The following is a 15,859-nucleotide window of genomic DNA, read 5'->3' as shown; positions in this document are numbered from 1 at the left end:
TTGAGACAGACTCTCACTGTCGCCTAGGCTGGAGTACAGTGGCGCGATCTCGGCTCGCTGCAAGCTCCGCCTCCTGGGTTCACGCCATTCTCCTGCCTTAGCCTCCCGAGTATCTAGGACTACAGGCACCTGCCACCGGGCCTGGCTAATTTCGTTTTTGTATTTTTAGTAGAGACGGGGTTTCACCATGTTAGCCAGGATGGTCTCCATCTCTTGACCTTGTGATCTACCTGCCTTGGCCTCCCAAAGTGCTGGGATTACAGACGTGAGTCACCACGCCCAGCCAGGAGCTAGTTTTTTGAAAAGATTAACAAAATAGATAGACTGCTAGCCAGATTGATGAAGAAGAAAAGAGAGAAGAATAAATAGACACAATAAAAGAAATGATAAAGGGGATATCACCACCAGCCCCACAGAAATGCAAACTACCATCACAGAGAATACTATAAATACCTCTACACAAATAAACTACAAAACCTAGAAGAAATGGGTAAATTCCTGGACACATACACCATCCCAAAACTAAACCAGGAAGAAGTTGAATCCCTGAATAGACTAATAACAAGTTCTGAAATTGAGGCAGTAATTAATAGCATATTAACCAAAAAAAGCCCAGGACCAGACAGATTCACAACTGAATTATACCAGAGGAGTGCAAAGAGGAGCTGGTACCACTCCTTTTGAAACTATTCCAAAGAATAGAAAAAGAGGGACTCCCCCCTAACCCATTTTATGAGGCCAGCATCATCCTGATACCAAGACCTGGCAGAGACACAACAAAAAAAGAAAATTTCAGGCCAATATCCCTGATGAACATTGATACAAAAATCCTCAATAAAATACTAGCAAACTGAATCCAGCAGCACATCAAAAAGCTTATCCACCATGATCAAGTCAGTTTCATCCCGGGGATGAAAGGCTGATTCAACATACACAAATCAGTAAACGTAATCCATCACATAAACAGAACCAAAGACAAAAACCACATGATTATCTCAACAGATGCAGAAAAGGCCTTTGATAAAATTCAACACGACTTTATGCTAAAAACTCTCAATAAACTAAGTATTAATGGAACGTATTTCAAAATAATAAGATATTTATGACAAACCCGCAGCCAATATCATACTGAATGGGCAAAACCTGGAAGCATTCCCTTTGAAAACCGGCACAAGACAAATATGCCCTCTCTCACCATTCCTATTCAACATAGGATTGGAAGTTCTGGCCAGGGTAATCAGGCAAGAGAAAGAAATAAAGAGTAAGGCAGGCGCAGTGGCTCATGCCTGTAATCTCAGCACTTTGGGAGGCTGAGGCGGGTGGATCACCTGTGGTCAGGAGTTTGAGACCAGCCTGACCAACAAAGTGAAACTCCATCTCTACTAAAAATACAAAAATTAACCAGGTGTGGTGGCACGTGACTGTAGTCCCAGCTCTTCAGGAGGCTAGGACAGGAGAATTGCTTGAACCCAGGAGGCAGAGGTTGCAGTGAACTGATGTTGTGCCACTGCACTCCAGCCAGGGTGATGGAGTGAGACTCCATCTCAATCAATCAATCAATCAATCCATAGTATTCAAATAGGAAAGAGGAAGTCAGATTGTCTCTGTTTGCAGATGACATGATTGTATATTTAGAAAAATCCATCATCTCAGCCCCAAATCTCCTTAAGCTGATAAGCAACTTCAGAAAAGTCTCAGGATAAAAAATCAATGTGCAGAAATCACAAGCATTCCTATATACCAATAATAGACAAACAGCCAAATCATGAGTGAACTCCCGTTCACAATTGCCACAAAGAGAATAAAATACCTAAGAATACAACTTACAAGGGATGTGAAGGACCTCTTCAAGGAAAACTACAAACCACTGCTCAAGGAAGTAAGAGAAGACACAAACAAATGGAAAAACATTCCATGCTCATGGATAGGAAGAATCAGTATCGTGAAAATGGTCCTACTGCCCAAAGTGATTAATAGAGTCAATGCTGTTCTCATCAAGCTACCATTGACTTTCTTCAAGAATTAGAAAAAACCACTTTAAATTTCGTATGGAACCAAAAAAGAGTCCTTATAGCCAAGACAATCCTAATCAAAAAGAACAAAGCAAGAGGCATCACACTACCTGACTTCAAACTATGCTACAAGGCTACAGTAATCAAAACAGCATGGTACTGCTACCAAAACAGAGATCTAGACCAATGGAACAGAATAGAGACCTCAGAAATCACACCACACATCTACAACCATCTGATCTTTGACAAACCTGACAAAAACGAGCAATGAGGAAAGGATTCCTTATTTAATAAATGGTGTTGGGAAAACTGGCTAACCACGTGCAGAAAACAGAAACTGGACCCCTTCCTTACACCTTATAGAAAAATTAACTCAAGATGGATTAAAGACTTAAACATAAGACCTAAAACCATAAAAGCCCTAGAAGAAAACCTAGGCAATACTATTCAGGACATAGGCATGGGCAAGGACTTCATGTCTAAAACACCAAAAGCAATGTCAACAAAAGCCAAAATTGACAAATGGGATCTAATTAAAGAGCTTCTGCACAGCAAAATAAACTATCATCAGAGGGAACAGGCAACCTACAGAATGTGAGAAAATTTTTGCAATCTGTCCATCTGACAAAGGGCTAATATCCAGAATCTACAAGGAACTTAAGCCAATTTACAAGAAAAAAAACAACCCCATCAGAAAGTGGGCAAGGAATGTGAACAGACACTTCTCAAAAGAAGACATTTATGTGGCCAACAAACATATGAAAAAAAAGCTCATTATCACTGGTTGTTAGAGAAATGCGAATCAAAACCACAATGAGATACCATCTCACACCAGTTAGAATGGCGATCATTAATAAGTCAGGAAACAACAATACTGGAGAGGCTGTAGAGAAATAGGAATGCTTTTACACTGCTGGTGGGAGTGTAAATTAGTTCAACTATTGTGGAAAACAGTGTGGAGATTCCTCAAGGATCTAAGACCAGAAATACCATTTGACCCAGCAATCCCATTACTGGGTATGTACCGAAAGGATTATAAATCATTTTGTTATAAAGACACATGCACACCTATGTTTATTGCAGCACTGTTCACAATAGCAAAGACTTGGAACCAACCCAAATGTCCATCAATGATAGACTGGATAAAGAAAATGTGGCACATATATACCATGGAATACTATGCTGTCATTAAAAATGATGAGTTCCTGTCCTTTACAGGGACATGAATGAAACTGGAAACTATCATTTTCAGCAAACTAACACAGGAACAGAAAACCAAACACCACGTTCTCACTCATAAATGGGAGTTGAAAAATGAGAACACATGGATACCGGGAGGGGAACATCACACACCGGGGCCTGTTGGGGGATTGGGGGCTAGGGGAGAGATAGCATTAGGAGAAATACCTAATGTAGATGATGGATTGATAGGTGCAGCAAACCACCATGGCACATATATACCTATGTAACGAACCTGCACGTTCTGCACATGTATCCCAGAACTTAAAGTATAATAATAATTTTAAAAAAGAAGACATGTGGCTCACGCCTGTAATCCCAGCACTCTGGGAGGCCAAGGCGGTGGATTACCTGAGGTCAGGAGTTCGAGACTAGCCTAGTCAACATGGTGAAACCCTGTCTCTACTAAAAATACTATTTTTTATATATATACACACACACACTTTATATATATATATAATATATATACACACTTTATATATATAATATATATATTGTCCAGCTATATATATATTATATAGCATATATAATATATATAGACCAGCTATATATATATTATATATAATACTTCATATATATATATATATATATATATATAAATAAAATTGGCTGTATTGGGATGTCTTGGTTTCCTTGAGGTGTAAACATGAAATAATCTTATAATTCATGCTACCAGCTATACTCAACAGTGCCCTTTCTCACTCGGAGAGGCTCCCTTATTGATCTTTCAATCTAATTCCAGAATTTTTCAGTCACTTTTGCTTATTAAGAGAGTTTTGTCTATGAAGACTTAGTTGTACCTGTTTCAAAACCTCAGTCTTCTGTTCTACTCTGAGCTCTCCTCTTCCCCACAATGCAGGTAAACCTGAAGTTCCAGGGGCAGGGAGATATGGAGACTGCTCTCCCACTCTACTTCTCTCCTCCTGTGCTTCTCATCTGGGGTTGGGACAAGGACCAGGTGAAGAGAAGGAGGAAGGGAGGGATGGGGAGAGAGACAGTAAGAGGGGGAGGGAGAGAGAGAGAGGAAGAAAGAGAGAGTGAGAGTAAAAGAACATTTTCTGATCTACCTGATCCTGCAAAATGGGCTGTTGTTTTTTTGTCAGTGGTCATAAGGTAGATAACCTCCTATCAGTGATGTGGAGGCCCTGTGCCTTTTCTGTTGGTCTTCACAACTGGTCTAGTGCTTTGGAGAGTTGTGGATATGTAATGAGCACAGATTAACCCAGGGTAGACAGGTGAAGATTCCAACACAGGTTTGGCCGCTGAGGGACTTCATCTTGAATATCTCCCCTAGGTTTGGTCATTGTCTGGGAGATGTGGCTACATTTTCAGACTGACCTTGTGATGGTGTATTTTACCACATATTTTTTATGTGTATGTCTCTTTACCCCATACTGTAGCAGTATTTCACAAATCTTCAGCCTTTAATTTCATATGCCAGCTTACTTTTAAGATTAGGTTATGGGAAAAAAAATTTTCATCTGCCTGCCATAGCCCAAAATTGGGGTCTGCAGAAGGGCACAATTCATCTTCTGTACCCACTTTGTAACCTTAAGCACATAGTTCTTGCCCCTTCTTCACTGGCCGTTCCACCATACCATCTTCTCCCAGAGTTAGTTTCCTGCTCTAGTGGCATTGGAGCAGGTCAGCACACCTGGTGACTGACCAGACCTCCATCTAGGAAAGATGTCAGCCTCCTCTCCTTTCAGGCACTTAAAAAATGTTTTAGGGACTCTCTTGGGCCCCCCTTCCTAAGATTCAGGGGAATCTTAGTTAATTGCCCACCAGATGGGGATGAAATAAGTGGATAATCCCTCTCTGCATGCTGCATTTCACCCCCAAACTTGGTTTTTGACCCATCCAAGTCTTTTGTATTTCATGCAAAGTAGATGAAAACACTTTTAAATTTCTTCCCAAACATTTTCCATTTTTAGTCTAACCCCATCTCAATAAATACAAGCACTATTCTTTCTATTGCCAAAAACTTAGTACTCATTCTTTATTTTCCTTGTTTTCTTTACTGTAGCAAATATCATTTGGCAACAAGCATTTCACCTTTATCTAGTGAGCTGAAAAGCAGAAAATATCATCTCCCAGGCTCTCTACATCCGACTTTCTGGAAGTGAATTAGATCTTTTCAATTAGATACACTCATTTGGGATTTGGATGGAAAAAGTGCAAGTGACTATCTTTCTGTCATTTTAGCTATTTCTGCTGTCAAGCCAGATCATGAACACATGACTTTTTTTTCCAACAGGACTTTATCATCTGGTTACTAGTTTTATAGGTATTATGAGGCAGTGATAATGGTGGTCTCCTGATCCCGCCCACTGATCTCTAGCATCAGAGCCACCATGATGGGTTCTTGAACTCAGTATTTCCAATGGTGTTATCCTTTAGTCCTGATTGGGACAGAAGTAGTAAATCCTGAAAAGTCAGTTGTTGTGTTTTAGTAGTCTGTCCTGGAAGTATGCTCCCCTAGGCTTTCCAGTGATTTTGCAATCACTTTATTCCCTGTGTTAAATCCCTTTTTGTTTAATATATAGAAGGGTTCCACACTGAACTTGAATAAACTATACCAGAACCTCAAGTATGAGATCTAGGATTGTTTATGATCCACTTGGGTCTTAGAGTAGTGAAGATCTAGTTATTGCTTGAAAATAGGACACTAGTAGTGTCTGGTATGCCGTATAAAAATCACTCAATCAATTATGTTCTTAGACTTCCAGAATGAACAATCTATTTTATAGGGAAGTGTTTGGTGGACCGTGAGGCTGCTGGAATAGGTCAATAGAATAAGAATTTGAAGTACCAGGGAGGTGAAATGGGCTGAATTCTTTAAAAGGCACTAGAGAAATTAAAGACATGGTATTATTTGCAGTTTTAAATTCTCTGCTCAAGATGTGGTCAGACAACTAAGAAACTTTTGTGATTTCCTAAAAGAACCTTTTATTTCTCATAGCTACAAATTTGATATAGCCAAAAATGAGTTATAGAATCTGATTCAATAGGTCACCAAATTTCAATGTAATTTAATTCATGGCCTTTCTAGATCTGTTATGTGAAAGATAGTTTAATTATATTGGAAAGCGTGGGATGGTGAGAACTGAAAATGGGGACACTTGGATGTAATCGACTGTGGGTACTCTGGCCCTCAAACTCTGTTTAGCCTCTCTTGCTGGAAGCCTTGGCAGAGGTGTAGATAAATATAAGTGGCAATATATTGTAATGGTGCTTGTGTAGGGAGGAAAGAACTTAAGTTAGATGTGGTCAAATGTGTTGGTGTGGGTGCATTTACCAGAGATCCTGTTTCAACATGCTAGTCAAGGAGCTGTGAGTGGTTCTGTTTACTTGTTTTATTGACCAAACCTGGCTTCTGTAATGGCCTGTCTCAATTAGATTGAAATGGTAGAAAATCCTTGATTGGATTTAAAGAAGTTATAGAGTTGCTTGAAGATGTTTGTGCTGCATATGCTTGCACCATCCAGAAGTGGAAATTATAACCCTACTTAGGGGTGGACTTAGAGAACAGTAGGAAGGAAATTCTTCTCGTGGGCATAACTTCAATAGGTATTTTTTTTTTTTAACTTTCCTTGGAAAGAATGCTTGGTCAGAAGTATGAATTTACATTGATGATGGTCAGTAGCAAACAGTTTTGCTGCATAATCAAGGACTTAGAAACAAGTTTGAAGGGTTGGGAACGAGGAATACTGGCGAAGAGATGTGTAAGGTATCAGAATATACCTAAATGAGCATATTTGTGTTCCATGTGATTGCTTAGTAACAGGTGCAGCTGCAAAAGGAGGAACTTAATTATATGGTCGACCAGTTGACCTAGTCTGTACATGTCAACCAGCATATGCCACTGTGTGCACTGTGAGCTATGAAATAGAATAATCATTTAATATATTGTCCAAATTGGAGAACATTTGAGAGTTAAAGCAATTAATAATCTGGGAAAGCAAGCATGAACCAGAACTATCTTCATCAAACTGGGATACATGGCTACTGTAGCTATAAATGAAAAAGTCACGATGGCAGGGGTGGGAATTACGGAAGGAATTACTATCGCAGACTACCCCTCACCAACACTGCTGAGTGCTCAAGCTGCCAACAGTGGAAATTAACATAATGCTTCTGATACAGCAGCCATTTAGAGGGAATTGAATATTACATTAGCCCTCTTTCAGTATGGAAGCCAGCAGTGTTGTGTCTGCACCAAATGAATTTTTGTTTTCCCACACCAAGTTTCTGCCAATATTGTCATTCATTGACTTACTGAATGACTTACTCATTATCACAGTTTCCACACAACATTGCATATGCTAAGGAATTCACATTACAAGGGAAATAAGACAGTTGACTGACATCAATAATAGTAAAAGTCCTACTATGAATATTGACCTTAAACAAAGTGAATTGGCTTATATTGAAGATTAATTTATCTGTGTGTGTTCATCTGTTCTCATGCTGCTCATAAAGACATGCCTGAGACCAAGTAATTTAGAAAGGAAAGAGGTTTAATTGACTTACAGTTCCACATGGCTGGGGAGGCCTCACAATCATGGTGGAAAGTAAATGAGAAGCAAAGTCACATCTTACATGGTGGCAGGCGAAAGAGCATGTGCAGGGAAACTCCCCTTTAAAAAACCATCAGATCTCATGAGACTTATTCACTATCATGAGAAACAGCACAGGAAAAACCCACCCCAATGATTCAGTTACCTCCCACCAGGTCCCTCTTGTGACACATAGGGATTATTACAATTCAAGGTGATATTTGGGTGGGGACACCAAACCATATCACTGTTGGAAGATAATAGGAGTTTGGGATGCAGTTCTAGAGTATACATAATAGGAGTTTGGGATGCAGTTCTAGAGTTTGGGATGCAGTTCTAGGAGTTTGGGATGCTGTTCTGTCTGCTCCAGGCGTGTGGTTTCTCTCATAGGCAGAGTACATGGATATGGGAATTAAAGAGTAAAAATGGAAGTGACATGTCTCACCAATTTACTGCATAATCTACTCACAACAATTTTGCTTCTCAACTTTTGGCTTTTCTAGATGAAATCTAGTAGAGATTATCCTAACTAGATTAAGTAATCTCAGTGTCCAGGGGAGAAATACTTCTATATGAGGGACATATTAATGGTTTCATTAAATGGGAAGTCTTGATCTGCTCATTCTACCCTTTTACTTCTCTGTTTTTACAACTTTTCACTTTACTTACTCTATTCCAGCCACACTGGCTACCTCCTCTTCTTCCTCCTTCCTCCTCCTCTTCCTCTTCTTCCTTTTTCCTCTTCCTCCTCTTCATCTTCCTCCTTCTTCCTCTTCTCCTTCTTCTTCTTCCTCCCCACCCTTCTTCCAAATAACAAACACACTCTACCCAAGGGCCTTTGCACTGGTTGGACACTCTTCCTGGAATGTGCTACCTCTAAATATCTGCAGTACTAATGCTTTGCTTCCTTGATGTATTTTCTCAAATATTACCTTTATAATGAGACTCACATTGAACATCCTATTTTAAATTAACCCACCTTTGACTTTTTTGGCACTCCTTATCACTTCTTTCTTTTTTGTAGCATCTATCATCTACCTTACTATGTAATTTATCAATATGATATTTATTATTTATTGTCTGTCTCCCCCATGGAGACTGGGATCTTTGTTTTGTCCACTGTTGTCACCCAAGCACTGAGAAAAGTCACTAATGTGTATTAGCCCTTGGTAAATGTTTGTTAAATGAGAAAATCAATAATTGAGATGGATGCTTGAATTATTGTTAATTCTAAGAATTCAGAGTTTATTCTGGGAAACTTCTGAAAATTCAATTTTAGGCAAATGGGCCCTGAGATTTAGATTGATCCTAGAAATACATTGAATCTAAGTGAAAGAATTTCTGCTCCTGATGATGTCAAGGAATCTTAAAATTGTAAGGGGTTTAAAGTTATACTCTGTCAACCTACATTTCCTTTCTTAAAGTGCAAAAGGTTTAATGAGGATCTTATCAATTTTCTGTTGTCCAGGGATTTTGCATTAGGAAATTTACACTTCCAGAAATTTGCTAAGCAGGCTTGAGCTTAATTCCATTAAGTGTACAAAACAGCATTATCTCTTTTTTATTTTTTATTATTTTTTATTTTGCTTTAAGTTCAGGGATACATGTGCAGAACGTGCAGGTTTGTTACCTAGGTATACATGTGTCATGGTGGTTTGCTACACCTATCAACCTGTCATCTCGGCTTTAAGCCCTGCATGCATTAGGTATTTGTCCCAATGCTCTCCCTCCTTTTGCCCCTCAACAACCAACAGGACCCAGTGTGTGATATTTCCCTCCCTGTGTCCACATGTTCTCATTGGTTGACTCCCATTTATGAGTGAGAACATATGGTGTTTAGTTTTCTGTTCCTGTGTTTGCTGAGAAGGATGGCTTCCAGCTTCATCCATGTCCCTGCAAAGGACATGAACTCATTTTTTTAATGGCTGCATAGTATTCCATGGTGTATATGTGCCACATTTTCTTTATCCAGTCTATCATTGATGGGCATTTGGGTTGGTTCCAAGCCTTTGCTATTGTAAGTAGTGCTGCAATAAACATAGGTGTGCATGTGTCTTTATAGCAAAATGATTTATAATCCTTTCAGTATATACCCAGTAATGGGATTGCTGGGTCAAATGGTATTTCTGGTCTTAGGTCCTTGAGGAATTGCCACACTGTCTTCCACAGTGGTTGAACTAATTTACACTCCCACCAACAGTGTAAAAGTGTTCCTATTTTTTCTCATCCTCTCCAGCATCTGTTGTTTCCTGACTTATTAATGATTGCCATTCTAACTGGTGTGAGATGGTATCTCATTGTGGTTTTGATTTGCATTTCTCTAATGACCAGTGATAATGAGCTTTCTTTCATATGTTTCTTGGCCACATAAATGTCTTCTTTTGAGAAGTGTGTGTTCATATCCTTCACCCACTTTTTGATGGGCTTGTTTTTTTTTTTTTTTTTTTTTTTTAATTGGGTTAAGTTCCTTGTAGATTCTGGATATTAGCCATTTGTCAAATGGATAGATTACAAAAATTTTCTCCCATTCTGTAGGTTGCCTGTTTACTCTGATGGTAGTTTATTTTACTGTGCAGAAGCTCTTTAGTTTAATTAGATCCCATTTGTCAATTGTGGCTTTTGTTGTCATTGCTTTTGGTGTTGTAGCCATGAAGTCTTTGCCCATGCCTATGTCCTGAATGGTATTGCCTAAGTTTTCTTTTTCTAGAGTTTTTATGGTTTTAGGTTTTATAATTAAGTCTTTAACGAATCTTGAGTTAATTTTTGTGTAAGGTGCAAGGAAGGGGTCCAGTTTCTGTTTTCTGCATATGGCTAGCCAGTTTTCCCAGCACCATTTGTTAAATAGGGACTTTTTTTTCCCAATTGCTTGTTTTTGTCTGGTTTGTCAAAGATCAGGTGGTTGTAGATGTGTGATGTTATTTCTGAGGTCTCTGTTCTGTTCCATTGGTCTATGTATCTGTTTTGGTACCAGCACCATGCTGTTTTGGTTACTGTAGCCTTGTAGTATAGTTTGAAGTCAAGTAGCACAATGCCTCCAGCTTTGTTGTTTTTGCTTAGGATTGTCTTGGTTATACAGGCACTTTTTTGGTTCCATATGAAATTTAAAGTAGTTTCTTCTAATTCTGCAAAGAAAGTCAATGATAGCTTGATGAGAATAGCATTGAATCTATAAATTACTTTGGGCAATATGGCCGGTTTCATGATATTGATTCTTCCTATCCATGAGCATGGAATTTTTTTTCCATTTGTTTGTGTTCTCTCTTATTTCCTTAAGCAGTGACAAAATTGTATTTTCTATGAAGCTTCCTAGTAGCAGAAATGAGAAAGCTCTCTATATACTCAAAGTTTCGGGCCCCTGATATCACATTCGTTTCGTTTAGAAATGTAAACCTAGTAGATCGTCACTAGAGCTGATGAGATTGGTGGGTGGTTGTGAAGTAAAAGAAGACACTTAAAAATTGTCAGTGTTCTTTTAACCAAAAAAATGACAATTAATAATTCATTTCTTCCCCTGCAGGAGACAGAAAGAAATTAAAGTGTCAAGTCACTAAGATTCAAATTTCTAGTAGCTTCCTGTTACATCTTATTGCTATATTCTGAGGACATGGCTATGAAGTGTACCAGCCTTCTATGACATGGAGACTTGTACATTCCTTGAGTTTCCCTGTATGAGCCTAGGTGTAGCTCAACCTGCATTCACTCAAGCACTTAACATGGAATGCTCAAGCATTCATTCATGGAATGCTGACTCTGTACCAGGATTTTATGGCAATCCTTAGAGGAATTTAAAGTCAGTGTTATTTTAGTATGATAAATACCTTTCTTGAAGGATGGAAGATTATACAATGTTCATTTTAACTCCATAAAACATGGAGTGATGTAAATGCTTCATTTTCCCCTTTCCCTAGGGTCAATCCCCACCCCCACTCTCTCCAAGAGACAATTTTGGGGTGAGGAGAAGGAAAGGGGGAATAAAAGGGTCGCTTCAAGTATGTGTGCTTTAGGTACCATATTAGTCACTTGAAATACATTATCTAATTTAGTCCTCATACCAATTTTGAGAGAGGGCTCTTATCCCCATTTTCAGGATAATAAAAAAGAGACTCAGATTAAGCAAAGGTCGCACAGGTAGTAAGGAATACAGCGTAGGACAGACACCAGGTCTGTTCAACTTGGGCCCCTTTCTTTATCTGATACAGTCTTTATTATGTTTGTCTTCTCACTGGGAGAGAGTGAAGGTAGTTGAGTTGCCAGTCATAAGATGATTACTTTTATTTTAAAATCTTAAATCCATATACAAAGATACATAGATTATTGCCTAAGTTCATATTTGTATGAAGTACAAAATGTAGCATACTTGGTTCAGAGTTATTAAGCTAATCTGGTTAAATAGATTTGACCCTGGAAACTCAAAAATAAAAAAAATTTACCTGAATGCTCTTCCCATGGTTTGTTGTTGTTTGTTTGTTATTTTGGCAATTATAATATTTAGCAAAAGGAATATACTGGTTTAAATAACTGAATTTTTTAGCTTTCAAATCTTCGATTGAGAATGGAAACATTGCAATAAATTTTTTGGTTGAGAATAACAAATACTGTTCATGTGTGAAAGGAGTTTTATTTATTAGCCACAATTCAGCTTTTTTCCCCCAACAAATACAGGCATACTTTTCCAGAAGGTGGCACTCTAAGAACACTATTTTGATATTTGGATTTAGGCGGACAAGATGGCCTGAGTCTGTTATGCTGTGTGTGTTTGTGTGTGTGTGTGTGTGTGTGTGTGTGTGTGTGTGTGTGAATGTCTATTTGAAACGTAAAACAGGAAGCATAATAAAATTCCTTTTAAAAATTATGCACCTTTAAAGATAAGCTGATCTAATTATATTACATGATTTATATATTCATGTTTTATTGAGAAAACAAGTAATAATGATAATTATTTTGTTTGATTAAATTGCTGTTTCTAAATTGCATTGTTATAATCCAAAAAAAGCAGAAAATTGTATCTTTCCTTTTCAGACACATTCAAAGTATGTTAACAAAAACATACTTTAGAGACTCCTGCAATTGAATAAAATTCCTATATGAAAAAATTTACTGCTTACATTTTTTGTTATCTCTCAGTCATGGCTAAATACCAAAAATATCTAATTAGTTAATCTTGAAATTTAATATTTAGTTTTTAGTAATATTCTCTTGATTTAATTTCATATAAATTTTCTAAAATGCCCTGTTACATTAATAAATGTCTGGTGTGTTTTCATGAGATGTGCTACTTGACGATTGAAATCTCTATTGTGTTAGCACCTTTTTTGCTTTTTTCAACACCTTCAAGCTTATTCAGTAAAGAACTTTCCTTACATTGTCAATGGTGTCAATAGTGAACACTGACTTTGGAATTATAAGACCAAGAATAGACCCAGATGACATCAACCATGTGTTACAGAAAAAAAAGTAAAAATAATTCTATTTCAACTATATCTAGGCTGTATTTTTATATGCATTTCTAAAGATTTTCATAAACTCAGTGGTTACTGTGTGGATATTTTGAGAAATCCATAAACTCTATTTACTTTTTTAAAAATATGAGTTCTTTAAGATCAGCTTTTGGTTATAATTCTTATTTTGAATACACAGGATAAAAGAAAGCTCTTTTAAAAATATTTGATTGTGTTTGAATCACTGTAAAGCAAACAGCTCACAGTAACACTTTCTAGTGAGAATGTTCACCTTGCCTTAAAGGTGGAACAGTCTGTCTTTAGAGAGTTCAGGAAGAGCACACCTTGAACTTGAGTCCTTCAGCAAGAAGTGTTATAAAGTAGTTTCAGGGGTCATTGTTTATAGTGTAAGATCTTAGAAACCTTTCTTCTTTCTTTCCTCAACCCTTACTTTTTTCTCTATAGTTATAAAACAGGGATTCTGTTATTTTATTATTATTCATAACAAAATTCAAAATAATAGTTATAATCATGACTTACTGTTTAGAATTCTTTTCCTCAAAGAATAAAAGACAAAAGAAAATATCTCATACCAGTTTGTTTCCACTGTCCTTCTTGTGAGTTCAGACAGTGTTCTCTCTCTCACTCGTTTTCTGTTTCTTACACTTCTCAACTTAGAGTGAGAAATTATGAACAGGGCTGAGGATTAAATCGATGTGACTTTTATAGAATCAAAGAGAGGCCAAGTAGACTTAGAACATGCAGGACTACTTTTAAAAAACACATACTCCCCTTAAAATTTATAAAACCTTTGTTTGATTACAAACATATAATCTCAAATACAATATGAATATAAATAAAGTTAGTATCTAATATTTTTGAATTGAGTGTGTTTTATTTTTATTTTTAGGATAAACATGTTTTGACAGTTGTAACCATTGACAGAATGCTGGAAAGGCTGAAAAAGTCTAATGAACTTTTAGAGCTCATTCTTAAAGGACTTAATGAATATTTGGAAAAGAAACGCCTCTTTTTCCCCAGATTCTTTTTTTTGTCCAATGATGAACTTCTTGAGATACTATCTGAGACTAAAGACCCCACTAGGTAAGTAATTTACATGCAGAATACATGACTAAATTTATCTACTTAAACTTAATTTTTAGAACAAAGTAGAACATAAATATATATAATCATGTTTATATAATAATTTTTCTACAAGAATGTTCCAAGTATTGTATAATCAACTTTGGATAATTATTAAAAATGTAAGTAGTATCACTGAATGAACCATGGAGTCGTTTTCTTTTGTTTGTTTGTTTGTTTGTTTTTGAGATGGAGTTTCACTCTTCTTTCCCAGGCCGGAGTGCAATGGCGCCACCTTGGCTCACTGCAACCTCCGCCTTCCAGGTTCAAGTAATTCTCCTGCCTCAGCTTCTGGAGAAGCTGGGATTACAGGCATGTGCCACCATGCCCAGCTAATTTTGGTATTTTTAGTAGAGACGGGGGTTTCACCAAGTTGGCCAGGCTGGTCTTGAACTCCTGACCTCCAGTGATCCACCCGCCTCAGCCTCCCAAAGTGCTGGGATTACAGGTGTGGGCCACCGCGCCTGGCCAGATTTCTTAACTTACCACATCTTACAGATTTTTCAGAACACGACTCTTTCACAGCACACTCAGAATAAAAGCCAGTGCCCTCACGATGGTTTGTGATGTCCCACACAGATTATCTTTCCCCTGTTATCCTTCCTATTCATCACCTACTAGTCTTCTTGCTCACTCTGCCTGCAGTCCACCAGTTTTTTTGCAATTCCCCAGTAAAAGGGGCAGCCTCCTTTTTCAGTGTACTGTTCCCTTGCCTGGGATGCTCCTTACCCAAATGTCCATCACACTTCTTCCTTTACCTCCTGTAAGTCTTTGTGGAACTCTGCCTAAACATCTGTTATTCAGGGAGGTCCTCCCTGACCACCATATTTAAAGAGGCAGCTCCCTCCATGCTCAACTTGCCCTCTTTCCTGGACTTATTTTCCTTGCCTCATTTTCCGTCTGCATACTTGTTATCATCTGGCATACTCTATAATTTACCTATTTGTTAACGGCATGTCTTCCTCTAGCAGAATATAAGCTCCACCATGGTAGAGATTTTTTGACTGTTTTTTTCCCACTGCTCAATCCTTAGAAGACCATCTGATATAAAGTAAACAGTGAATAGATATTTGTTAAGCAAATTTGTTAATTTTGTATCTTGTGCCTTCAAAGTAGGGGATATGTAATCTAAACAAAAGGTAAATTTAGGCTCAGATTTCTATCTGAGTTTTTATACTCTGCTTCTTTTTCCCCATTTGAAAGATGAATGCGACGGGTTATTGGTAGTGTGCCAAAAATGAAGAGTTGTGTCAGTCCCATCTGTATTACATTGAATAGACTGATAGTTGGATACTGTCAATGCAGTTGACTTAGTAAACTGTAAAGTACCTAAGTTACTAACGGTAGTCCACAATTTTCAAGCAGTCTCTGAAGATCCCAGTTGAAATGACTACTTTTGTGCATTTGAAGATTCTTCAGATTCATGTATTTATCTGTTAGTCAAGATTGGTTTTCTCCTTTTGTTACC

General features: G+C 37.7%; 1 protein-coding gene across 1 annotated transcript in view; it reads left to right on the top strand.

The window, feature by feature from the left end:
- Positions 1-15,859, top strand: part of DNAH7 (dynein axonemal heavy chain 7) — a 330,767-nt gene that overhangs the window by 111,937 nt on the left and 202,971 nt on the right. The window contains exon 19 of the mRNA XM_007965701.3: positions 14,159-14,352. Coding sequence (XP_007963892.3) covers positions 14,159-14,352 — 194 coding nt within the window. The remainder of the gene's footprint in view (positions 1-14,158; positions 14,353-15,859) is intronic.

The sequence above is a fragment of the Chlorocebus sabaeus genome, chromosome 10, assembly GCF_047675955.1.
Source record: "Chlorocebus sabaeus isolate Y175 chromosome 10, mChlSab1.0.hap1, whole genome shotgun sequence".
Taxonomy (NCBI): Eukaryota; Metazoa; Chordata; class Mammalia; order Primates; family Cercopithecidae; genus Chlorocebus; species Chlorocebus sabaeus.
This window is presented reverse-complemented; position numbering and strand designations above follow the sequence as displayed.